The sequence below is a fragment of the Pseudorca crassidens genome, chromosome 10, assembly GCF_039906515.1.
Source record: "Pseudorca crassidens isolate mPseCra1 chromosome 10, mPseCra1.hap1, whole genome shotgun sequence".
NCBI lineage: Eukaryota > Metazoa > Chordata > Mammalia > Artiodactyla > Delphinidae > Pseudorca > Pseudorca crassidens.
This window is the reverse complement of record NC_090305.1, coordinates 20,211,863-20,237,531: the sequence shown is the minus strand read 5'-3', so window position 1 is coordinate 20,237,531 and position 25,669 is coordinate 20,211,863. Positions and strand designations below refer to the sequence as shown.

Sequence of the window (25,669 nt, the reverse complement as noted above, 5' to 3'; positions counted from 1 at the left end):
TGCCATTTCCCCCACAGAACTCTCCCTGGAGCTCACCCCCAACAAAAGCCCACCTCTCAAAACAAAGAGGAAAACAGACACAAATCAAACATTATTTTCTTGACATCCCAAGTTACATGGAACATTCCCTTCTCTGAAATCTGAGGATATTTCACTCTCTTCATGATATTATCTGTGGAACTTTCCTACACTACCTTTAGACAAGAAACTCTTAGATGGCAGGAAACATTTCACTCATCTATGTTCTCTAGTAAACATTTTCTAAATTAGTTCTAACTCGCCCTAATGATTTAATTTAATATAAAAAAAAATCTAGCTTGGTTTTGGAGAACAGCCAGGGTTCTTGGTATTAGAAAAGCAAAAGGCCGTAACACAAAACAGCTTCCTGAAGGGAACTGCCATTACAGACATCTCTGTGAAACAGATTAACAACACTTAGGCTACAAATATTTCCCTAGTTTCCTCCCAATATCACTGCCTTAGAGATGAGGCCTCCAGTGATAGTGACTATCACACAGCAAAGATGAGAACGTTGACAAAACAATGCAAATGGTGATCTGATTTTTAAATTTAAATTTTCTTCTTGAATCTTTACATTTTCTCTATATTTTAAAATAAACTTTCCTTTTATTTAATGGGGCGGGGGCGGCAGGGAAACGGCACTCTGTGAGGGAAGAGAGGGAAAGAGGGAGAGAGAAACATCCTAACACATACCTGTAGCAGGGAGATGAAGATTCTAGGTGTAAAAACTTAATTTTAATTAAAATTCTTCATTTTTTTTTCCTACCAGCATTCTCTTGACTATAGTCAAGGGGATTGGTTATATTTTATAGAGATATATACTATTTTTATATATTTGATTTTGATCATGGATGTTATTTCAAAATTATATTTAAAACCAGAAATTCAGGTCCTGGCAGGTTATCATTTCATTTATAATATATACAGCCAACCTTAGGTTATTCAAGAAAGTATTCTGTTAACTGAGGCCCTGGCTGTGTTTGTCCTCCTGATTCACCCAGTTTCTGGTACCTTTTCCCCGATGATCAGGCTCTACCTGGGTAAGGAAGGAGGTGAGGGCTAAGGACCCAAGGGCCCCACGACGGGCTCAGGTAATACATTTGATGGGACAAATGACTCAAACAAGGCTTGAGAATTCCAAATACAGTATCATATTCTCCGACTTACTATGAGCAGGTCGTATGACGTTACCGGGGACCTGTTTTCTTTTGCGTGTTCTATATTGTTTACGTAAAGGATCTATTTCCCTTCCTGACAGCGTTGACTACTAGGAATGTAGAAGAAAGGGTATGATTACCTTCTCCTTCCACTCTCTCTAGTCACAATAACCAACACCAATAGAATTATACATTTTCCGGGCCAACTTCATGTAATACAATCTAAGGAACTTCATGAGTAAAGGCAGAACATGCAAGTCACAAAATATTAAGAGTTTATTTGGACAAGCTAACTGTGCATGTTGGGTAAGAAAGCGAAATGAAAGTCAAGTATGTTTATTTAAATTCTCTGCCCAGTCATTTTCTAAATTATAATCTATACCGTCTTCCATGCTGGTATATTCATTTGAACTGCCTCTCCTTTCCCTACCCTTTCCTATAAATTCTCTCCATCCTTTCCAGGTAGATCTCCTCTACACAGCCAGCCTCCACTCACTCACCGCCCACTTACACCCAATCACTTTCAGCTCAAGAGTCCATGGTTTGAGGGCAGAGCTACCATCTTGTAAGCTCTATACACTCCCAGGGCACCTCTCCCAACAATGTACTAGGCACAGAGGAAGCACAAAATGGATGTGCTCATCCAAAACCTCGGCGACTATCTACTATGTGCCAAGGGCTAGGGACTTAAGATTAAGAAAAAAATTTGGCCTTTGCTCAAGCAGCGTCCAGGGTAGAAGGAAGGTCAGATGTGTCTTGTACCCCTCTTACCTTCCCAAGGATATTGCTGGTTTATTACCAATGTCTCCAGCAACAATCTCTTTCTACTAGATCACTCCCCTTGTTACAGTCATATACTTTAATATCTCCCATTCTGAGTACCAAACAGAAGTTCCCTGAAATTCCTCATACCCGTCATAGCTAAACTTCTCTACTTAGTTTTCTACACATACCACATCCACATTCTCACATCTGAGTTCATCCTACAGCCACGGCAGTCTGCCTCTCCCAATCAGAAAACGTGAACTGCTCTGGTCAAGGTCATCTGTGCCCTTCACGGTGCCAGTCCACTGGAAACCTCTCTGCCCTTGGCTTATTCAATGCCCAGTAGCATTCTGCAATCACCCACTCCTTCCTCCAGAAAATTCTCCCAGGTTCTGCTTTCCCACTGGAATCCACCAAAAAATCTGGCTTTCTACTAGAGTAATAACCCAGCTCCCTTTGCGGTTCTTCCTCTTTTGCTTGACCTCTAAATGTTGGGACATTTTCTCTTCTAGGTCCACATCTCTCTCCAGGTGATCTTATCAACAGTCATGAATTCAAGACCCTCTTTACACTAATGACTCTCACATTTGCAACATCTCCGGACTTGGACCTCTCCTCCAAGCGTATCTAACTGCCTATCTGATTTCCCCACCTAGATGCCCCAGATTTCAAATTTTGCATGCGTAAAACAAAATGGTTGGTAATTTTCCCCCCAAAAAAAAACTTGCCCCACCCTACTCTAGGCCCTCTTCACCTCACTGAAAAGTAGTGTCAGTCACTAAGTTATTAAATCAGAAACCTAAGAGCCATCCTTGGTTCTTCCCTTTCCTCACTGCTGTCACCTACCTACCTAATCCATCATCATGTCTTATATCCAAAATAAATCTTAATAAATCTACTGTCGCTCTCATCTTTATCTCTAATAGCATTCCCTTTAGCTATCAGCTTTCAAATTAGCTTTGATAATTTCCAAATTAGCTTTCTACTTCTACTCGTTCCCCTTCGCAACCCACTCTATCTAGAAGCAAAAATAATTTCCATAAAATATACAAGGAACCGTGTCTTTCCTTACTTACAATCTTACACTGACTTCCTAGTGGAATTCTACTAAATTCCAAACTCTTTACCAGGAGTCTCTATGTAAACTGACCAGGGCCTATGTTTCCAGCCTGATCTTACACCATTTCTCATTTTTCTTTTTTAGGGGGTTTCTTTCCTGGTGTAAGTAATGCAACTTCCCAGTGTAAGTTCCATGTGGTCAGGGACCATATTCACTGTTGGGCCCCAACACTTAGCACTCTGCCTAGCATATAGTAGAAAGTCAATAAATACTCACTGAATGTATAAATGTATAAACAAACAATTATAACACGATGTGATATGTGGTAGTACAGGCAGTAATCACAACGTTCTATGGAAACATAAACTCTTGACTGATGGGGAACTCTTCACATATTTGGGCTATGTCTTTTGGAGTGGGAGTCTGTCAGGGTTAGAAGCCTATATAAAAGGCATGAGAATATAAAAGAGGCTGACGTGTTCAACAACAGGCTGGACTATGGGGCAAGACGGCAGTGGTTTTCTATGCCAGGCTACACATTTTGGATTTTATCAGGAAGGATAGCCATTAAAGAACTTAGGCAAGGGGCTTCCCTGGTGGCGCAGTGGTTGAGAGTCCGCCTGCCGATGCAGGGGACACGGGTTCGTGCCCCGGTCCGGGAGGATCCCACATGTCGCGGAGCGGCTGGGCCCGTGAGCCATGGCCGCTGAGCCTGTGCTCCGCAACGGGAGAGGCCACAACAGTGAGAGGCCCGCGTACCGCAAAAAAAAAAAAAGAACTTAGGCAAGGAATAGAGACTATGTGAATTATGGAAAGATAATTCTGGTGACAGTACGGAAGATCCGTTGGAAGGGCAAGAACTAGAGACAGAGAAACTAGCTAGAAAGATGCTGCACTGGGCAAGTGAGAAGAAAGACAAAGGACCAAAGAGCTATTAAGACAGACGCAAAAGAGCTTGGCAACTAATTAGATGGGCAAGTAAGGAACAAGAAATCAAAGCAGCTCAGCTTTTCACTCGGGAGACTATGTAAATGAAGAAGCCACTCACTGAGACAGAATATCCAATACGGGGAGGTTTTAGGGGAAACAGTAAGGAGTTCCGTTTGGGACATACGAAGTGTGAGGGGCGTGGGGACATCCTTGTGGAGATGCCTGAGAAGCAGCTGGGGGACAGAAATGACAATCAGGGTGAGGTGGAGGGTCATGGTTTTAGAAACCTCTCTAGAGGTAACGGCCTCTCTAGAAATGGGGCTGCTTATTCAAGACTTGTGGTTTAATATTTGCTGCCTAAACATTTTAACAAGAAGTTAAATGGAAGAGAAAAGAGAAAGCACTTTTCGTACACAACTTTCTCCAGGAAAAAAAAATGGGAGAATCCAAACCAAAAATAAAAGCGATAATCTCCCCCCCATGACAAATCCCTAGAGCATTAGACAAAGTTGCCTTTTAAAGAAAACAGAGATTCTAACTATCACTCCGAGGGTCTTACAAGCCCTTGCTGAATAAGGCTGTACTTAATAATTTTCTTATTCCATCGGTGTCGATTTGGAATGAAAGGAAAGACACTCTGGAAGGAACCCTGTGTCCAAAGTCACATTACTCAAATGCAGTTTCAGGAAAATGGGTTGTATAATTACTGCTATCTCATGATTACCCCGGACAGTTCTCTGGCGGCTCTAAGGATGATATGGAAAGCATTCCTGAAGCTGTTTTGCTCTGGGTACTTCCCCATTGCCATGCCTCACCTCATCCCACCACCCGTCCCGGCCCTCGCGTCCCCTCCACACACACGAGACCAGAGACAGCCGGCCTTTCAGACACCTCAGAATGGAGATGGAGCCCCGGCTCCCCGCTCCACTCCGCTGGGACGGGGCTGCGACCACTTAGCTCCCTCGGCAACCAGCTACCTGGATCCTCAGAGCAGCACAAGGTGACTTCAGCTGCAGGAAGGAGGAAGCCCTTTCTGAACAGCCAGAAAGCACAGGGCCAGCCCCTCCACTGTGGTGTGTGAAGGGAGGGAAGGGACCAGGGAGAGCTGTGGGAAGGGACCAGGGAGAGCTGTGAGAAGGACCAAGCAGGTCTCCTGAAGCCGAAGAGACTGAAGGGAAGCTCCTATCCCCCAGGAGCCACTTGCCGCTCACCAAAAAGGTTTGAAAGACACGAAGGCCGGGTTTTCCTGCTGCTTTGCCTCCTAATTTACAGGCAGCAGCAGTGTAGGGACACGTTCCATGAAGGACAACAGTCCCCCGAATTCCCCTCCGGCCCCCACCAACCAAGGCACACAGCTACCCATCTCTGTGCTCTATGGGAGGTTTCATGGCCTCCTCAGCAGGGATTTCCTGCGATCTGTGTATCATCTCCTTCCATCAGGAAGGTATTCTGAATATGTGCTATTATTTTAGGGAGCTTTCTGACATAAGGATCTCTCTGCCTTTCCACCTCAGCCAATTTATCTCCCCCTTTCCAACAAGCTACACATTCCCTATGTTCAAACTCTGTTACCCAAGCACAGAATCCTGGTTTAAAATGCTTGACAAAAAAAAAAAAATATGAGGACATGTACAGACAAAATGTACTCATATCCTTAATGTGTATTCCAGAAACGTGAGAGGAAAATGAAAGAGGCTAATTTTGATGTTCAGTTTTGGCTTTTTAAGTTTCCTCTTACTGAACAGAAAAAAATAAGGAAAATGAAGCACTCTCACTCTTCATTAACACTCACTGCCTTCCTTTCAAAGCATGCAGCTCCTGGCATTCTGCTAATAGCTGTGAGTAAAATTCACACTAGGGTAAATCTCAGGTTACATTAAAAAGGCTTCTGTTTTAGTCTTAGGAGTGGAGGTCAGAGGATTGCCAAATCCCTTCATCACTCCAGCTCTTTAAAGAGCAGCCATATAACAGAGGCAGAACTCTCTATGACACAAATCACAGCAAGATCCTTTCTGACCCACCTCCTAGAGAAATGGAAATAAACACAAAAATAAACAAATGGGACCTCATGAAACTTAAAAGCTTTTGCACAGCAAAGGAAACCGTAAACAAGACCAAAAGATAACCCTCAGAATGGGAGAAAACATTTGCAAATGAGGCAACTGACAAAGGATTAATCTCCAAAATTTACAAGCAGCTCATGCAGCTCAATAACAAAAAAACAAACAACCGAATCCAAAAATGGGCAGAAGACCTAAATAGACATTTCTCCAAAGAAGATATACAGACTGCCAACAAACACATGAAAGAATGCTCAACATCATTAGTCATTAGAGAAATGCAAATCAAAACTACAATGAGATATCATCTCACACCGGTCAGAATGGCCATCATCAAAAAATCTACAAACAATAAATGCTGGAGAGGGTGTGGAGAAAAGCGAACACTCTTGCACTGCTGGTGGGAATGTGAATTGGTACAGCCACTATGGAGAACAGTACGGAGGTTCCTTAAAAAACTACAAATAGAACTACCATATGACTCAGCAATCCCACTACTAGGCATATACCCTGAGAAAACCAGAATTCAAAAAGAGTCATGTACCAAAATGTTCATTGCAGCTCTATTTACAATAGCCAGGAGATGGAAGCAACCTAAGTGTCCATCATCGGATGAATGGATAAAGAAGATGTGGCACATATATACAATGGAATATTACTCAGCCATAAAAAGAAACGAAATTGAGTTATTTGTAGTGAGGTGGATGGACCTAGAGTCTGTCATACAGAGTGAAGTAAGTCAGAAAGAGAAAGACAAATACCATATGCTAACACATATACATGGAATCTAAGAGAAAAAAAAAATGTCATGAAGAACCTAGGGGTAGGACGGGAATAAAGACACAGACCTACTTGAGAATGGACTTGAGGATATGGGGAGGGGGAAGGGTAAGCTGTGTCAAAGTGAGAGAGTGGCATGGACATATATACACTGCCAAACGTAAAATAGACAGCTAGTGGGAAGCAGCCGCATAGCACAGGGAGATCAGCTCGGTGCTTTGTGACCACCTAGAGGGGTAGGATAGGGAGGGTGGGAGGGAGGGAGATGCAAGAGGGATATGGGAACATATGTATATGTATAACTGATTCACTTTGTTAAAAAGCAGAAACTAACACACCACTGTAAAGCAATTATACCCCAATAAAGATGTTAAAAAAATTGAATCAAAAAGTATAAAAATAAAGAGCAGCCATACAGAAAATCTCAGACATAAAACACAAAGGTTTGAGAGAGGGTTGTAACATGTAATGTTTAAGAGAAGAAGAAAGTATGAGAGAGGAACCAAGTGAAGGGGCAAGAGAAAGGCTGTTTTCAGTTTGAGGGAGAGACCAGGTCTCTGCTCTCCTCACCCTCCCGCGGGAGAACTCACAATGGGGAGAAGCCAGGGAAGATCTTCCGCAGGCTGGTGCCGATGTGTGCCAGCACCTCGCTCACGTCCTCAGGTGATGCCATCTTCAGGGAGATGCTGCACTTCTCAGTTTCCACAACCATCTGCAACAACCAGGTTGGACACTGCTTAATAATGGATCCAATTCCTTCGATTTTTTATTTTAAATAATGTAAACTATATACGGCAGTCCCCCCTTAGCCGTGGGGAAACATTCTAGGACCCCCAATGGAAGCCTGAAACCTCAGATAGCACCGAACCCTATATATGCTGTTTTTTCCTATACATACATGCCTGTGATAGTTTAATTTATAAATTAGGCATACTAAGAGATTAACAACAATTAACTAATAATAAAATAGAACAATTATAACAATACACTATAATAAAATTTATGTGAATGTGGTCTCTCTCAAAACATCTTACTGTATAAATTTAATGCCTTTTCCATTTTTTGTAATTGAAGTATTGATGTACATATTATATAAGTAACAGGTATACAAGATAGTGATTCACAATTTTTAAAGTTTATACTCCATTTATACTTATTATAAAAATATTGGCTATATTCCTTCCTGTGTTGTACAATATATTCTTGTAGCTTATTTTCTACCTAATAGTTGTACCTCTTAATCCCCTGCTCATACATTGCCCCTTCCCCTTCCCTCTCCCCACTGGTAACCACTAGTTTGTTCTCTATATCTGTGAGTCTTTCTTTTTTGTTATATTTGCTATTTTGTTGTATTTCTGAGATTGCACATATAAGTGGTATCACACAGTATTTGTCTTTCTCTGTCTGATTTATTTCACTTAGCATGATGCCCTCCAAGTCCAACCATGCTGCTGCAAAAGGCAAAATTTCATTCTTTTTTATGGCTGAGTAGTATTCCTCTGTGTGTGTGTGTGTGTGTGTGTATGTGTGTACACATACCACATCTTCTTTATCCATTCATCTGTTGGTGAATACTTAGGCTGCTTCCATATCTTGGCTATTGTAAACAGTGCTGCTATGAACACTGGGGTACATGTGTCTTTTCAAATTAGTGTTTTTGGGTTTTTAGGATATATACCCAGGACTGAAACTGCTGATCATAAGGTAGTTATATTTTTAGTTTTTTTGAGAAACCTCCATACTGTTTTCTACAGGGGCTGCACCAATTTACATTCCCACCAATCACGTACACGGCTTCTCTCTCTTCTCCACATCCTTGCCAGTATTTGTTATTTGTGTTCTTTTTGATGACAGCCATTCTGTCAGGTATGAGGTGTATCTCATTGTTTTGATTTGCATTTCCCTGATGATTAACGATGTTTTGCATCTTTTCATGTGTCTTTTTGCCATCTGCATTTCCTCTTTGGAAAAATGTCTATTCACGTCTTATGCCCAGTTTTTAATCAGGTTGTTTGTTTTTTTGATGTTGAGTTGTATAAGCTGTTTATATATGTTGGATATTAACTCCTTATCGGTCATATCATTTGCAAATATTTTCTCCCATTCAGTAGGTTGTCTTTTCACTCTGTTGATGATTTCCTTTCATACCTTTGTTCATCTTAATTAAGCAGTTATCACACTCTGTGGTCATAACTTCGGCAATTTGAGGTGCAACAGCAAAACTCGCACAAATTTCTTTTTCCTGCTTCACAATTTCACAGATAGAAGATTCGGTCTTGCCATAGATCTTAGCATCCTCAGCATACAAATGTTTTTCTTTCCTTATTAATCAAGAACTTTCACCTTTTCTCTTAAAGTGAGCACTTTATGGCTTCTCTTTGGCACTTCCAAATTGCCCGTGTCATGACTCTTGTGCTTTGGGGCCATTATTAAGTAAAATAAGGGTTATTTCAACACAAGCACTGAAATACCACAACAGCAGATCTGATAACCTAGCTGGCTACTAAATGACTAACGGGTGGGAAACGCTGGATGAAGAGATGATTCAAGTCCTGGGTGGGAAGGGGCAGGACAGCGTAAGATTTCATCATGCTACTCAGAGCAGCATGAAATTTAAGATTTTTGAATTGTTTATTTCTGGATTTTTCCATTTTCCAACCATAGTTGACCACAGGTAACTGAAACCACAGAAAGTGAAACTGCGGTTAAGGGGGAACTTCTGTACTCACGCTGATAGATACTAATACAATACCAGCTTCTTAAGAAGCACTTCCTTAAAATAATGCTCTTAACCTTAAGACTGAAAGAACTGTTTGGGTAGAGGGTGGTTAGTTTGTCAGAAACGTCCAGAAACTGAAGCAAGTTTCTAAGGGCCAAACTGCAGATTCAAACAGACCACCACCCCCACCCCCACCCCCGGTGATGGAAACTGAATAGCCACATTTGCAGGTGAGTTCTCCTTTTACCAAGATTTCACCTTGACTTACAAAGTCTGTCATATCCCTAGCATCCAGTGTAAGTAAGAATACCTCCTTCAGTGAGCACCGGAGGATAACCCAATAGTCACTTTTTTGTAAAATGTGTTTTAAAAACAAGACACATCATGAGATGTTTAAGTAAAATGGTGAAACCTTTTGCCTGATAACAAAAGAAAAATCAAGTGCTTATAAAAGCTTCAACTATTCTAAGAAGACAGGATACTTGGAAAGGATTATACAAAGGGAACAAAGTAATAACGTTCATGCTAGGCGAGACTCATTCCTATAGTAACTGCTGGAGATGTCCAAAAATGCTGAACTGAGGTCATATAGCTAGTCTTACAAGTAAGTATAAAACAACCTGACAAAAAGGGCAGGTCACAAAAGGGAAGACAGGTTGATTATAAACACGTTCCAAATAAAAAGAACTGACTTCAATCACTCTTTTTAAAAAAAAATACTATTTATTATCTTGGATCTCAAAAATATTCATGTACAATTCAGTCCTTTTGATGATCACTGCATCCAAATATCCTTATACATTTACCTCCTGTTGTTACTTAATTTGTACAAAAATATGATGGGGAAACACTACCCTTAATGTGCGATTAGCCAACTGGATTGACAAAGAAGCTTTTAGATTTGCTTTAGGTTGTCCTATGATTAGCTGAATTTTAAAAAAATAATCTGTCTTTCAGAGTGTTTATGTTAAAAGAACAAGCAATCCAATCTATTTGTCAACATGATGAGATCAAAGAAAAAGACTTCAGTGATCTGAGTCCTTAAAATGTTACTTCTTCGTAAGTACCCCTAGGAGAATCTGTTAACAGGTATTTAATACATTACCACCTTTGTACCAGTTAGTTGGCTCCCTATATAAAAAACATTTTTTAATCCTAATTCTCAGCACATTCATTCCTCAAGGAATTAATGGCACTGCCTTTGAAATTCTCTAGACAAAAGATTGCCCCGGTCTTGTAGAAGCTGGTCCAAGAGATATTTACCCCCAAAGAGGCAGCAAGCATTATTGTACTTGGAGGTATTTACTGATGCAACACTTCAGTGAGGTGTCTTAAGTAAGACTAAAACTGCTTTATGAAATGAGGCTCAGATATTTTATAGGCACCTATCTGGGCAAATGTATGTTTTAAAAAGCCAGATACTTTGGGATGCAGCCACCTTATCTATGTTCCACACCCCACTCCCTACCTTCCCACCACAGGTAATTATATTTTTCACTATAAGGTACTTCTTCTTTCTTCACATCTAGTGCATCGATTCAGTTCACAGTTTGGGTACGAGTAATTAGTAATTAGCTTATTCTAATTCCACTTAATCTTAACATCTAATCATCCTTAATTGCACAGGATTGAATAGAATGACACGGAAGAAGAAAAGGTGACAGGTGGGAAGAAATGAGGCCTTTAAAATTCAACTTCACATAAAAGCATTCATCCAGCCCTGCATAATGTGTCACCACCTTTGCATAATGTAAAGCATTACAACAAAGTGATAGAGGTGAGACCAACACAGTAAATCATTTCATCAGGAAAAAGAACTCCCTCTCAAATATCTCTTTCCTCCTATTTCAGCTGGGGAAAAATAGAATGTTTGAAACAATTTTTGCTTAGACACCTAGCAGAACATAATTCATGACAACCAATACACATTTAAAATAATAGCGATATAAGCCCTAGTATCCTATTTAAGACTCAAGTTTCCAAGCCCACTCTGCCTCTTGTTTTAAGGTAGAACCACCTAACTAACCTTTAAGTTTTGTGTTTTTTTTGGGGGGTGGGGGGCGGCTGCGTTGGGTCTTCGTTGCTGCGCACCGGCTTTCTCTAGTTACGGCAAGCGGGACCTACTCTTTGTTGCGGTGCGTGGGCTTCTGCTTGCGGTGGCTTCTCTTGTTGCAGAGCATAGGCTCTAGGCCCGCGGGCTTCAGTAGCTGCAGCACGCAGTCTCAGTAGTTGCAGCATGTGGGCCCTACAGTGCAGGGGCTTCAGTAGTTGAGGTGCGTGGGCTCAGTAGTTGTGGCTCACGGGCTCTAGAGCGCAGGCTCGGTAGTTGTGGCACATGGGCTTAGTTGCTCCACGGCATGTGGGATCTTCCCGGACCAGGGATCGAACCACTATCCCCTGCATTGGCAGGTAGATTCTTAACAACTGCGCCACCAGGGAAGTACAAGAAAAGCACTTTTTACTAAACCCCAGCCAACAGATCTGTAAAGTGTTTCTCTTTCTTCTAACAAAAACAGCCAGGGGTGGTTTACCAAAATCGTTCTATGACGTAGCAAATAATTAACTTATAATTAAAAAAAAAATTTTTAGCAGGTACTTCAGTTGTACAAAAAAAGGTCCAAAAATTCTATAACTATAAAACTATACAACTTTTGGTCTCTATTTATTGACTGTGACAGCAAGAGAACTTGAACACCAGAAAGTGTGATGGCAAGGAGACTTGTAAAGTAAGATGAAGGTCTCCCCCATTTTCACAAGAAAGAGGAAAAGAGCAACAGTAAAATCACACTTCACAAACTCAACAACACATTCACTCACTCTCACTCATATACCATGAATTGTGTGTACCCCCTGGCATTTTATTGGAATTTACAAACTGTAATGAAATAATGATAAAAATAGCAATGACAGAGAAGTTAATAAACCCCAGAGAACATCAGAAAAAAAATGTTCTAATCGAGGCTAGACTGCAAGTGCCACAGGCAGACACGATCATCCTTATGATTTCACATCAGAGAAAATCAAAACCAGAGACAGCAAGGGTCCTGAGGTTACACAGGTTATTCACTCTCAACCTCTGGAACACAACAGAATCAAATGCCCACCCCAGACATATCGAAGCCTAACTGTCATGAGAGTGTGTGTGTGTGTGTGTGTGTGTGTGTGTGTGTGTGTGTGTGTGTGCGTGTGTGTGTGTGAGAGAGAGTGAGAAAGTGTGTGTGTGTGTGGCAGCAGGGTGGGGTAGAGCTGCTGGATGTATCAGTATCTTTTTGATTTTTTTATTCAATTTTTAAAGGTTACACTCCATTTATAGTTATTAAAAATATTGGCTATATTTCCCATGTAGTACAATACATCCTTGTAGCCTGTCTTAAACCCAATAGCTGAGGTATGAGTATTTTTAAAAAGCACCATAGGCAATTTTGAAACATCAAATTTTGAATACCACTAAGTGACTCGTATTCCAAGTGTCTGGATTGCTAGCTCCTCTGTGAAGTAGTACCACTGTTTCACTATATAGTAATTTCATTCCCAAGGTCCGTACCATGGGACAAAGTCAAACTGAGGTCATGTTGCAGAGCTATTTTTGTGGTACTTACAACCACAGAACAGCTCCATGGGACTAAGGTGGATTGCTTTACACCCAGTTCCTCTGAATGCTGGACATATTGAACAGACAGCACCATAAGTGTAGTAAGAGCAGTTTCAGCAGCCACATGGGAAAATTAGTCTTGCTATATCAACATCCTTTCTCATAATTAAATACCACAGTCTAATTATATTCTGAATATAACCTTGGCACTGGCATTTCAATAGCGCCCTTCTATTCCCATCCCAACCCCAAAATCATAAACATAAACATTCCTGAATTAAGACCATCAAGAAGGCCCTGGTTATGTCATCATTCATGAGTTATCACTCACTCCTGCATATGTTTGCCCATTTGGGCAAATATATGGTGCTGTAATTTTTCTTCCAAACGCCAGTTCTTGGAGAATGATAAACATAGGATGAAACATTGCTCTAAGATGAACTATGGAAAAGTTCCAAGGATTTGTATGTAATCTCAATCAACATAAAGTGATGATTTTGACAATTTCTTTTACGAATGCTATCAGCAAACTACACACACACACACACTCTCTCTCTCTCTCTCTCTCTCTCACACACACACACACACATTTTCTTTAGAGTTTTAAAAACAAAAAAAACATAAGTAGAAGGAAGGAAATAAAAAGGTCAGAGTAAGAATCACCGAAATAGAAAACAATCAATGAAATCAAGAGAAAAACTAATGCAACTGAAAAGCAAGTTCTTTGAGAAGATCAAAAGAATTGATAAACCTCTAGCCAGACTGACATGGAAAAGAAAACAGAGAAGAACCAAATTATCAATATCAGGAATGACAGTCTACAGATATTTAAAGGATAACAAGTGGATACTATGAACAACTTTATACCAATAAATATGACAACTGAGATGAAATGTATAAATTTCTTAGGAGACACAAACTACCAAAGCTCACTCAAGAAAAAAAATATGAATGTATCCATATCTATTAAAGAAACTGAATTTGTAGTTAAAAACCTTCCCTAAGAGACAACTCCAGGCCCAGATGACTTCACTGGAAATTCAACCAAACATTTAAAGACGAATTAACACCAACACTACACAGAATTTTCTAAAAACAATTGAAGAGGGGGGACTAATTCCCAAGTCATTCCATGATACCATGATTGCTCTAATACAGAAAGCAGATTAAAACATTTTAAAAGAGAGAAAGAGAGAATTACAGCCAATAAGTCTCATTAACATAGTTGCAAAGTTCCTTCACGAAATTTTTAAAAATGAAATCCCAACAATATATAAAATGAGCAATACATCAGAACCAAGTGGGGTTAATCTCAGGAATGAAAGGTTGATTTAATATTTGAAAAATTAATAAAATTTACCATATTAACAAAAGAAAAGAAAAGCACACAATAATCGTATATAACAATAATTCCTAATACAAACTTTCAGCAAACTAGGAATAAAAGAGAACTTCCTCAACCAGATAAAGGGCAACTATGAAAACCAACAGTTAAAATCACACTTAATGGAAAAAGAATGATGCTTTCTCTCAAAGATAGAAGTAAATCAAGAGTATCTGTTCTGGGCTTCCTTGGTGGCGCAGTGGTTGAGAGTCTGCCTGCCAATGCAGGGGACACGGGTTCGTGCCCCGGTCCAGGAAGATACCACATGCCGCAGAGCGGCTAGGCCCATGAGCCATGGCCGCTGAGCCTGCGCGTCCGGAGCCTGTGCTCCACAACGGGAGAGGCCACAGCAGTGAGAGGCCCGCGTACCGCCAAAAAAATTTTAAAAAAAAGATGTCAATTCGTCCCAAACTGATTTATAGATTTAATATAATCCCAATGAAAATCTCAGCAGGCCTTTTTGTAAAATTCATATGGAATTGCAAAGAACCTAGAATCACTAAAACAACTTTGAAAAAGAACAAAGTTAGAGGACTCACACTATTTGATTTCAAGTCTTACTATAACAGCCTCAGTAATCAAGACAGTGTGAGAGCAGCATAAGGATAGACAAATAGACCAAAGGGACAGGATTAAAGGGACCAGAGTCCAGAAATAGACCAACATTTATGTGAACAACTGATCTTCAACAAAAGCGAAAGCCAGTTCACTGGGGAAATGACAGTCTTTCAAACAAATGGTACTTGAACAAGTAAAAATACTATACATAATGGGGGAAAAAAAACTGATCCACATATTGCTTTATACACAAAAATTACCTCAAAATGGATCATAGACCTAAATGTATAACTCAGAGCTATAAAACTCCTAGAAGACATAGAACATCTGTGACCTTAGGTTAATCAAGGATTTATTCACTATGATACCAGCATGATCCATAAAAGAAAATACTGATAAATTGAACTTCATCAAAATTTAAAACTTCCACTCTTTGAAAAGCACTGTAAAGAAAATGAAAAAAGAAGCCACAGACTGAGCGAAAATATGTACAAATCACATATATGATAAAGGGTTTGTATTCAGAATATATAAAGAACTCTTAATAAGAAAACAACTCAATTTTTTAAATGGCAAAAAATTTGAACTGACACTTGAACCAAAAAGATATATGACAGCAGATAAGCAGATAAAAAGATGCTCCACACATCTTTAGTCATTAGGGAAATGCAAATTAAAACTACAAATGAGAAAGCACTACAAATTTATTAAAATGGCTAAAAATTAAAACGCTGACCATACCAGCGTTGGGAGGACGTGGAGGAACTGGAACTCTTACACAATGTTGGTGGCAACGTAAAGTGGTACAACCACTTCGGAAAACAATTTAGTTGCTTCTTAAAAAGTTTACATACATATTTACACTATATACATACATACAATTCAGCCACTCCACTCCTAGATATTTACCCACAGGAAATAAAAGCCAATGTCCAATCAAAGATTTGTAAATAAATGTTCATTGCACCTTTGCTTGTCGGCCAAAAACTGGAAACAACACAAATGTCCATCAGTGGGTGATGGATAAACAAAGTGTGATATAGTCATACAATGGAACACTACTCAGCAATAAAAAGGAATGAGGTATTGAGACATGCAACAAAATTCATCAGTCTCAAATTAATTACACTGGCTAAAAGAAGGCAGACAATAGTACACATACTGTATGATTCCATTCATATGAATTTTTAGAAAATGCAAACTAATCTATAGTGCTGAGAGTAGATGCCTGTAGATGATTACGAATGAGGAGGCAAGAAGGAATGTTTACTAAGATGCCTGAGAAAACCTTGAGGTAATGAGTATATTCAGCATCTTGACTGTGGTAATGGTTTCAAGGGTCTGCATGTCAAAACTTATCAAACTGTACACTTTAGTTGGCTGCCCGTTACTTATAGTTCAATAACGCTGTTGTTAAAAATCTACATTTTATTAATACCAAAAGATTCACTTATCACTCTATTCCCAGAAAGATCTTACAGATTACTGTAGAATAGCTATGAAATGTTACTGCTGTAACTTGTACAACATCTCTAAGGAACAGTACTCTCATGTTTACATGGCCAGGTAACGTAAGAGCTAATTGTTCTTTTCAAATTGAGTTATGGAGAACGTGTTTCCCTTATCACAAATTCCCGGTCCCCTCCCACCTAGCCCCTGTTCAGTCTCTCATGCAGAAACTTCCATTTTCCCTTACCTTGTTTTTCCACACTATCTCAAGAAACTTTCAATAGTGAACCAAATAGAAGGTATTAGCTGGTGTCAGAAACTCAAGAAAGGTTCTGACCTTGCAGTAATGACAAACAGGTTATTCACACCCACCTGAGTTGGCTTGCTGCACAGGACACCGTGAATCTCCAGGTAGCTGAAGGTTACCTCGAGCTGCAATTGAGGGAGGAGGGGGAAATAAAGACCTGTAATGAGGGTTTTAAAACCTATAATTCAAAGTAAAAATGCTACAATTAGAAACAGTCCAGTGCAAACAAAACATTGGGCATCTTCTGAAGGTAGGCTGGTTTCATATCTCCATACATTCAATACAACATGACCTTGATCTAGCATATTTCAGGAAAAGCATTATTCACTTTCCCAAAGGGCTGAAAGGAAACTCCAAGTCTGACTTTTAAAATTTCATCCAAGGACAAACCCAATGGAAAGTTTCTGTACTTCTACTCCAGTATTTATTTACTGAGAAATGAATAGATGAAGGGAGTCATCTAAATAGACTTTTTTTTCTCTTATTTCAAGATGTTGCTTCAGCAAATCAGATCAGGATAGAGACAATGTTTGTTTTCCCTTCTCTCTAAACCTTTACCTCTTTGGGTTACCCTCTGACCACTTACTGGAGTCATCTTTCCTTCCACTGTCTTTCATTAGAGTTCATATTTTGAATGGATTTAAAAGAATACAATATTTAGGAATTTTAATCTGTGTTTCAATGAAACACACATAGTTAAAGTCTTCTCTCTCTCTCTGTGTATATACATAAATGATGATTTATTTCCTTTCCATTTTAATAACAAGTGTCCCTTCCTCACTTCTCCTGTAATCAGCATTTCTTTTTCTTCAAAATACCTCTAGTCTCACACTCTTTGCCTATTTTTCCTGGAAAACAGCCACTAATCTTTCTCCCAGTTTTTCAGTCTCTCATCTCAGTACAAACAGTCACAGGGCCTGGTACTAAAGACAATGAAGAACTGAGTTGGATCAGTTTATTTTACCCTCTCGTCTTAAAACTAGAAATGTGGGGACTTCCCTGGTGGCGCGGTGGTTAAGAATCCGCCTGCCAATGCAAGGGACACGGGTTCGAGCCCTGGTCCGGGAAGATCCCACATGCCATGGAGCAACTAAGCCCGTGCGCTGCAACTACTGAGCCTGTGCTCTAGAGCCCGCGAGCCACAACTACTGAGCCCACGTGCCACAACTACTGAAGCCCACGCGCCTAGAGCCCATGCTCTGCAATAAGAGAAGCCACCGCAATGAGAAGCCTGCTCGCCGCAACTAGAGAAAGCCCATGTGCAGCAACGAAGGCCCAATGCAGCCAAAAATAAATAAATAAATTTATTAAAAAAAAAAAACTAGCAATGTAATGGAAAAAGAACCCATTCAGAACCAAACCCATAGGACCCTTAGTTCTGCCTGCTGGTGCTATGTTGTACCTTTACACATTTGGTCAGATAAATTTTAGAACAGAGAACCCCTGAATCCCCAGGATGGTGATGAGGGCTGGAGGTAGAAAGATAATTCATTCTTTCGTCATTCACACAGCCAACCAGTAGAATTTATGGAAGGCCCACTGTGTGCCAGGACTGGAAAGAGGAATGAGACATTTATCTTGTCCTCCCATGGTTACATGCAGCATAGGGGGCACATTTCAAACATTCCATTAGAGTGGACGTCTTCTTACTTATCATTATCAAGATCTATACTCGGTGGATTTTGAAAAGTCATTTCAAGCAGGGAATCATTCTCTAAAAACAGTACCTCTCTACCTTCATTTATTTCAAATTAAAACTTATAAACATTTTCATCTGCTAGCCTTGGACATAATGCCAAATTTTCTTCTTTGAGTCAAGTCCCATTGTCTGGCCCTCCAGTGGCATTTCCTCTGTGGACCACACCCGTAAATGCAGGACACACAACTTCCAACTGAAGCTCTTTAAAATGGAGTGAGAGCTTGAAGACACTGGGAAAGCAATGTGAGGGCATAAGTTCTCTAGATTATTATGTTCCCCAACCCCCCAGCCTTTAACAGTTGTTCGGTCCTTAACAAGACAGTAATTTTTTAAAGTGAATTATTTTACCAACATTCAGTATTTCACAGATACTCTCTCCTTTTGCAGCCTATTTCATTGATATGTAAAATATCTTTTTAACAATTTACTACTGTAATTATAACTGCTATGAATAGGTTTGGAAGCAAACCACTGACCCTTGGTGGGCATCTCATACAACTGGTGGGAACAGGTGTAAACAGCTACAGTCTCTTATAACCTAGCAGCTCTGAAGATGCAGCTGGCATCAGTCAGTGTATCAGGACTAGCATGGGCAGCTTTGGTCAATTTGGCTGGGGGAGGTTAGTTGGAGGTCAGGTAGGATGCTTCTGCTGCACCTCAGTGCTGTCCCTGGAATAAGCGAAGTGCCAGGGAACCAGGAAAGCACTGAGACATTCCAGCTAGGCCCTGAAGAATGACTTCAAGTGTGTCAAAGAAAGAAGGAGTGAAAAGGGAAATCCAGGCAGCAGAAGAAGAATTTGCCAAAGCATAGAGGCATTCAAAGAACAAGGGCAAGACAGAAACGAGAAGTAGACCCTGCAGTTTCAGGGATGAGTAAGGGGCCAGGCTGAGCACGCGATTCATCGGAGCCCTGGTTCTTATCAATGGTGAGGAGGGGAGATATGGGGACACACTGACCGACATCACAGCAAGGTTCAAGCCATTCTCTCTAATCTCACCCATGGCTCTTTTTAACAGGCCTTTGTTCTCAGCTCCCACCACTGACCCTCCTGACTCCAGCCCACCCGGAAGACAGTTTAAAGAATGTCACTGGGCAGGAGGGGGCAGGGGGACTAGTTAGGAAGCTGAGACACAGGCAGGCTGCAGGAAGACCTGAGGACATCTTTAAGAGAGAACCACAGGGCTTCCCTGGTGGCGCAGTGGTTGAGAGTCCGCCTGCCGATGCAGGAGATGCGGGTTCGTGCCCCGGTCCGGGAAGATCCCACATGCCGTGGAGCGGCTGGGCCCGTGAGCCATGGCCACTGAGCCTGCGCGTCCGGAGCCTGTGCTCCGCAACGGGAGAGGCCACAACAGTGACAGGCCCACGTACCGCAAAAAAAAAAAAAAAGAGAGAGAGAGAGAGAGAGAACCACAGATACAAGTGATCAGTTAGATAAGGGGAAGGAATCATCCAAGGCCCACCTCTACCCTCAGCAAGACAGTCCCCACCCAAGAGGCAACAGAGCGAATCTAAATGTGATTATGTGATGCTCCTTCGGGAACTCCAGCTGTTCCACATGAAGCAACCCATGTCATGACTGCCCATCTTTCTGACCAATTTCCCTCCCTCCACAGCCTCCTACTCAGTTCTAGGCCCACATCTCAGCTCCCCAAACACACTGTGCTCTTGCAAACTGCTAAACCTCTGACCAGCAGGAGACCCCTTTATCTGCCTGGTTGACGCAGGCTGATCCTGCAGCCCAGCTTCTCTGTAGACCCTTCCCTGATTTGACAATCACCCGCCCCCCTCCTCCCCCCTTCTGGAGGGAATGGCAAAGTTCTACTTCTTCATCTGCGTGTGACTGCAGAGGTATCTGCTTTGCAATTAATCACGGTGATATACATTTCTATTTTGTGCATTTGACTGCGTATGTGGTACATTTAACAATAAAAGGACAAAAGAAGAAAATGTTTAATTAATCAGCCCCCAGAGAAAAGAGAAGAAACCTATGTGAAAATCGGGGCTGTTGTACACTACTGTTCTGAATATAATTATTTCCCCAGAAAAATGTCATTGACACCGGTTCTGCTTCTTAGCCAAGGTGCACTGTGACACATGAAAACCAGCCTTCTGCAGGCAGGTCACTTTGGAAGAAGATCTGCCTTTATTTGTGATGCTGACAGTATCAGAAATCAGCACCAATGTCCAAACTACCCTAGCCAGGCCGATGTGAGATGTTATATACATCTTGGGGTAAAGCTGGGCCTTCCCTCAGGGGCAGAGCAAGGAGGGGGCAACAGAAGGGAGGCAGATGACTTCCCAAGAGGTAATACACCTTCTGCTGTGTCAAAACATTTTTAATTAGGGTAAACATATCTTTCAGGAGCCTTCTACTCAATAGGCTGCTTGACTATTTTCTCAAGCCCATAAAATTTCCTTCCACAATTAATTTTTCACCAGCGGGATAATGGTTAACACTTCCTCATATCCTGCCTTCAGGTACTTTAGCATATAGGTAATTTAGTCCAACACCATTTATATAATGACTGATTTCACTTATAACACATTATAAACATAAAGACTCACTTTATATTATCAAAAGGGGTGGGATAATACAAAGCCTCATTCCTCGGAGAAACTTTATAAAATTTAGCATTTGTATGATCAGAAAGAAAAAAGGCAGTATGGCCTTTGACTAGCAAAAAAAGTGGGTTGGTAACTTCTCAAAGTTCAACAAAAATCATGCAAATCATTAGTTTGTCAGTCCTACCAAGTCCACTGCATTACAGCACCGTGTCCAGCACATAAGTAGGTATTCACAAGACAGTGGCTACATGTTGAATTTTAAGAAGCAAGAAAGGACTGAGAAGATGAGCAAATAACACTGCAGCACAAACATAGGAGCAAGGCTGAAAGCGCCTCCCAAACCTTCCCCATTTTCCTGGGTTTGTGGGCAGGTGAGTTCATATCCTATAAAATCAGTCAACACCTTTCTGTTACCATAAAGAAAATAAAAGAAGCAATTATGATGCCTAATTCATGAGCTATCAGTTCAAATGTTAATTTGCACCCTATAACGAAGGACATCTTATGGAAAATGTTAGATCTTTTAAGGAACCAAGTGGCACCGTGTTATTTTTCATAGGCAACACCAGAGTCTGCCCATGAAAGAGGGCTAGGTGGCTACGTTCCCGGTAATGCACTCTGTAGAGTTATGAAGGTTATTTCCCACGTGTCAAAGCCTTAGAAAAATGGGCCATTACTGGACCCAAAGAAATAAGAACTAGACTTGAAGAAAGTGTAAACCCTGCCCCAGTTGAGAGAGAAAAATAACTGAAATCCACAAGCCTCGGGGATATGGAACATGAAATGCTTCGCCACTTTTCTTGGGATGCCTTTAACATGGAGAGGGAACAAAGGAGGAAATGGTTAGGTGCTTTCTAGGGAGAAGGAAGGAAAATATGGTTGTGCAAAGAGAACTCTGGACACATTGGCCTAATTCATAAGCGTACGCAACTGAGAAGCGAGTGCGTTTTGCAGTGTGTGTGTGTGTGTGTGTGTGTGTGTGTGTGTGTGTGTGTTGGAAGGAGGAAACTCATCAACACTTACCTTGGTGGGGATTCGTGCTGTGACAAGGAAGGCTCGGCATGATGTAAGCACCTGTAAGACAGAAGCAGCCGCATCAGTATAAGTACCGAAAAGTGAGCTGGTGGGCTTTGGTGTGACCCGCAGGACTTTAATGATACTGAAGCCTCGAGAGGCTTGGTTCCTGACATGTAAGAAGAATAAGTGACCTGGGACAGCTTGTTGGCCTTGTCGGATTACTAGCTGTACTCTAAGAATCACTGTATGAAGGGCCGTATCAAGCAAATCACCTGCAAAATCTCAAGACGAGCAACCAGTCAGCAGCCCAAAGGAGCCACAGATTACGCCAGTTGAGTAAGACAGGTGTCTGAGATATTAAAATACAGATATCTTATCCATAGGAGGAGCCTCACTATATCAACAGCAAACTTAATGAAGAAGCCAAGTACTCATTCACACTTTCCAAATTACAACCGCCACCCACGTTTGCCCTCTTGCCTCCTGTTCTCTGTCCACTGACTGATAACATTTACATGACACACAGGCAGCAAAACAGGCTACTCTCCCAAGAAGTCAACCCCGACTTTGCGCCTCAGCTATGCCTCTCTCAGTCCTAGACAGAACATTTACCAATTCCAGCTCTCAGCTAAGAACATACAGATAGCCCATGGGGTCCCATATGCCTATAGGCACCTCTTGCCCAGCAGGGGCCCTTGTGAATACAAAGGGGCTGGAACTAGGCTGAACTCCTAGTTCCTACCTGGAGCAGAGATCCCAGTCTACCAACCTTAATCTCTAAACGTGCCGCTCTGCAACCCGGAGGTCCGGGCAGGCCTCGGGGGCCTTTGCAATGAAGAAGGCGGACTCCAGCACTTCTCAAGTTCTGATGGGAGACCTGTCTTTGATTTTCCAAACAACTTGCTTGTCACTAAGTTAATATTTAACAAATTAATACGTATGTGCTAGTCTAAGAATGCTAGATTTGAACACGACTTGAGAAATCATAAGTCAAGGCCACTGAGGCCCAAGTTGCTACAGGATTTATCCAGATTCAGGCCAGGGCTCATCGTGTTCATTCACACACAGAAGGTGAGGCCATGGGTGTGCCTGTAGCCTGCTCTGTGCCTCTCTTTAGGCTCCCAACTCTAAACAGAAACAGTATATTTTCTAGATAACTCTTCTTTGAATAATCAGAGGTCACTGCTATTGGGAATAACTCAAGTCAGGACCCTTTACGAGACAGATGGTAAAGAGAGGTAGCCCAACACTGGCTGGGAGAGTCTGATAACGAGCAAAGGGAAGGCAGAGAGGGAGGGGCACAGCCCATTGAAGACTTTCCACCCAGATGCCTTCAATCACAGTTATTCAGGGGATCCTTTTCCACCTGGGTTCATTTTTGCTACTTGACTTTAGAGGTGATGTGCTCTAAAAGTGGAGTCAACAAAAGACATCTATATTTGAATATTCTTAGGCCATGAACCACAGTTCTTTTCCCAAAGGAATGATCCTTACTTTTTTTTACTCAGGCCCTTCAGAGATGGGGCGGGGGGAGCAACAAGCAATGGAGAGGGGAGAGGCGTGTAAGAAGTGGGGTCAGATGAGTGAGTGGAGGTCAACTGCAGCCCAGAAGTAGCAGGACTGGCTACATAAACTGCAGGGCCCTTTGTTCAAAAATTATGAAGAATTTTAAAGACAGAGACAGAAAGCATTTACCCAAGCGTAGGGCCCTTCTGAGAGCAGTGCCCCGTGCACCTGTACAGGTCACATGCCCATGAAGCCAGCCCTGAGTAGTAGCTACCATTTATCAAGTGTTCCCTATGGGCCATAAATGGGCAAACATCCTTGGATACACTGATCCATTTAATCTTCCCAACAACCATATTCTCTATCATTATTACCCCCATTTTACAGATGAATAAACAGATTCTGTGATATAACCCAAGGGCAGGAGTAGGGTTCACGTCTGTCAACTCCAAAGCCTATGCTCTTCACCATTAGGCTACCTTTACACATTCTAACCCAATCTTGCCTCCTGGTCTCTAGCCCCTGGCAGTTCAGTTAGATTTGGGGTAGAAGGGTAAGAGCCCAGGGCCACCTGTGACTGGGAAGGGATTCACAAAGCTCCCAGCTCAAACAGTATCTTCTTCAACATTCCAGTAGTTTAAAAGATTCTCTTTTCAAATCCAAGAATGGCCCGGAGAGCTAAATTTTTCAAGTCATCTACACTAGCCAAGCCTTGACTAAGACAGCAGTACCCAGGGAAGTAGAGTTTGGCTGCCTTTGGGGAAAAGGCAAGAGGCAGGTTTGTTGCGTGAGACACACAGGGTTCAGTGGTGAACATCAGACAGTCAGAAGAGGCCTGACAGTAATAGAAAGGGAGATAAAAGGGGGCCAGAGACAGGCGTGGCCGGTGTTCTCATTTGCTTAGGTCTGGCAAACAGGTTATCTGTGACTAAATTACAAGATCAGGACTCATCTTAAAGGATGAAAAATTTGCCTTCTCTGAACTAAGATCTTGTCCCACAGCACTTTTTTTTTTTTTTTTTTTTTTTTTTTTTTTTTGCGGTTCGCGGGCCTCTCACTGCCGTGGCCTCTCCCGCTGCGGAGCACAGGCTCCGGTCGCGCAGGCTCAGCGGCCATGGCTCACGGGCCCAGCCGCTCCACGGCATGTGGGATCTTCCCGGACTGGGGCACGAACCCGCGTCCCCTGCATTGGCAGGCGGACTCTCAACCACTGCGCCACCAGGGAAGCCCAGCACATTTTTTTTAACTGAAGTTTAGCTGATGCACAATATTGTGTTAGTTTCAGGTGTGCAGCATAGTGATTCAGTATTTTTGCAGATTATACTCCATTATAGATTATCACAAGATAGTGAGTATAACTCCCTGTACTATACAGTATATACTTGTTGCTTATCTATTTTATATACAGTAATTTGTATCTGCTAATCCCATACCCCTAATTTGTCCCTCCCCACTTCCCTCTCCTCTTTGGTAACCACAAGTTTGCTTTCTATATCTGTGAATTGGTTTCTGTTTTGCATATACATTCATTTGTATTACTTTTTAGATTCCACATCTAAGTGATACCATTCAGCATTCGTCTTTCTCTGTCTGACTTATTTCACTAAGCATAATATTCTCTAGGTCCATCCACATTGCTGCCAATTTCATTGTTTTACCGCTGAATAATATTCCATTCCACAGCACATCTCGATGTGGCATCCTTTCAAACACTGCTCCTCCTCCAGGGGAAAAGGAAAAAAGAAAAAGAAGGAAATCACGCTGACAGTCGTGATGACCAGCATGGCTATAGGAAGCCAGACTCCTCACCTCTTTACCTATGGTTGATCCTTGACCAACTCGGGGCTTAGTCTGCATATAAATTAGAGTGGGTCCTCCATACCCCCAGTTCGGCCACATCGGAGGATTCAACCAACCACAGACCATCTAGTCAGTACTACAGTCTTTACCACTGAAAAATATCTGCATAAAAGTGGATCTCTGCAGTTCAAACTCATGTTGTTCAAGGGTCAATGGTACAATGGCAGCACACACGTTTCTTTCTTCCAGGGGTGCTTGTATGATCAATCCCTGATTTTTCAAGAATCTCAAGTCCACCA

At 41.6% G+C, this 25,669-nt stretch overlaps 1 protein-coding gene across 10 annotated transcripts in view; it reads right to left on the bottom strand.

Moving 5' to 3' along the window:
• Positions 1 to 25,669, bottom strand: part of CARMIL1 (capping protein regulator and myosin 1 linker 1) — a 317,492-nt gene that overhangs the window by 171,704 nt on the left and 120,119 nt on the right. For all 10 annotated transcript variants that reach the window (XM_067752167.1, XM_067752164.1, XM_067752166.1 and 7 more), the window contains exons 3-5: positions 22,071 to 22,121; positions 16,848 to 16,907; positions 7,364 to 7,485 (exon numbers count right to left, since the gene is read on the bottom strand). In XM_067752167.1, the coding sequence (XP_067608268.1) occupies positions 7,364 to 7,485; positions 16,848 to 16,907; positions 22,071 to 22,121 (233 nt within the window). The remainder of the gene's footprint in view (positions 1 to 7,363; positions 7,486 to 16,847; positions 16,908 to 22,070; positions 22,122 to 25,669) is intronic.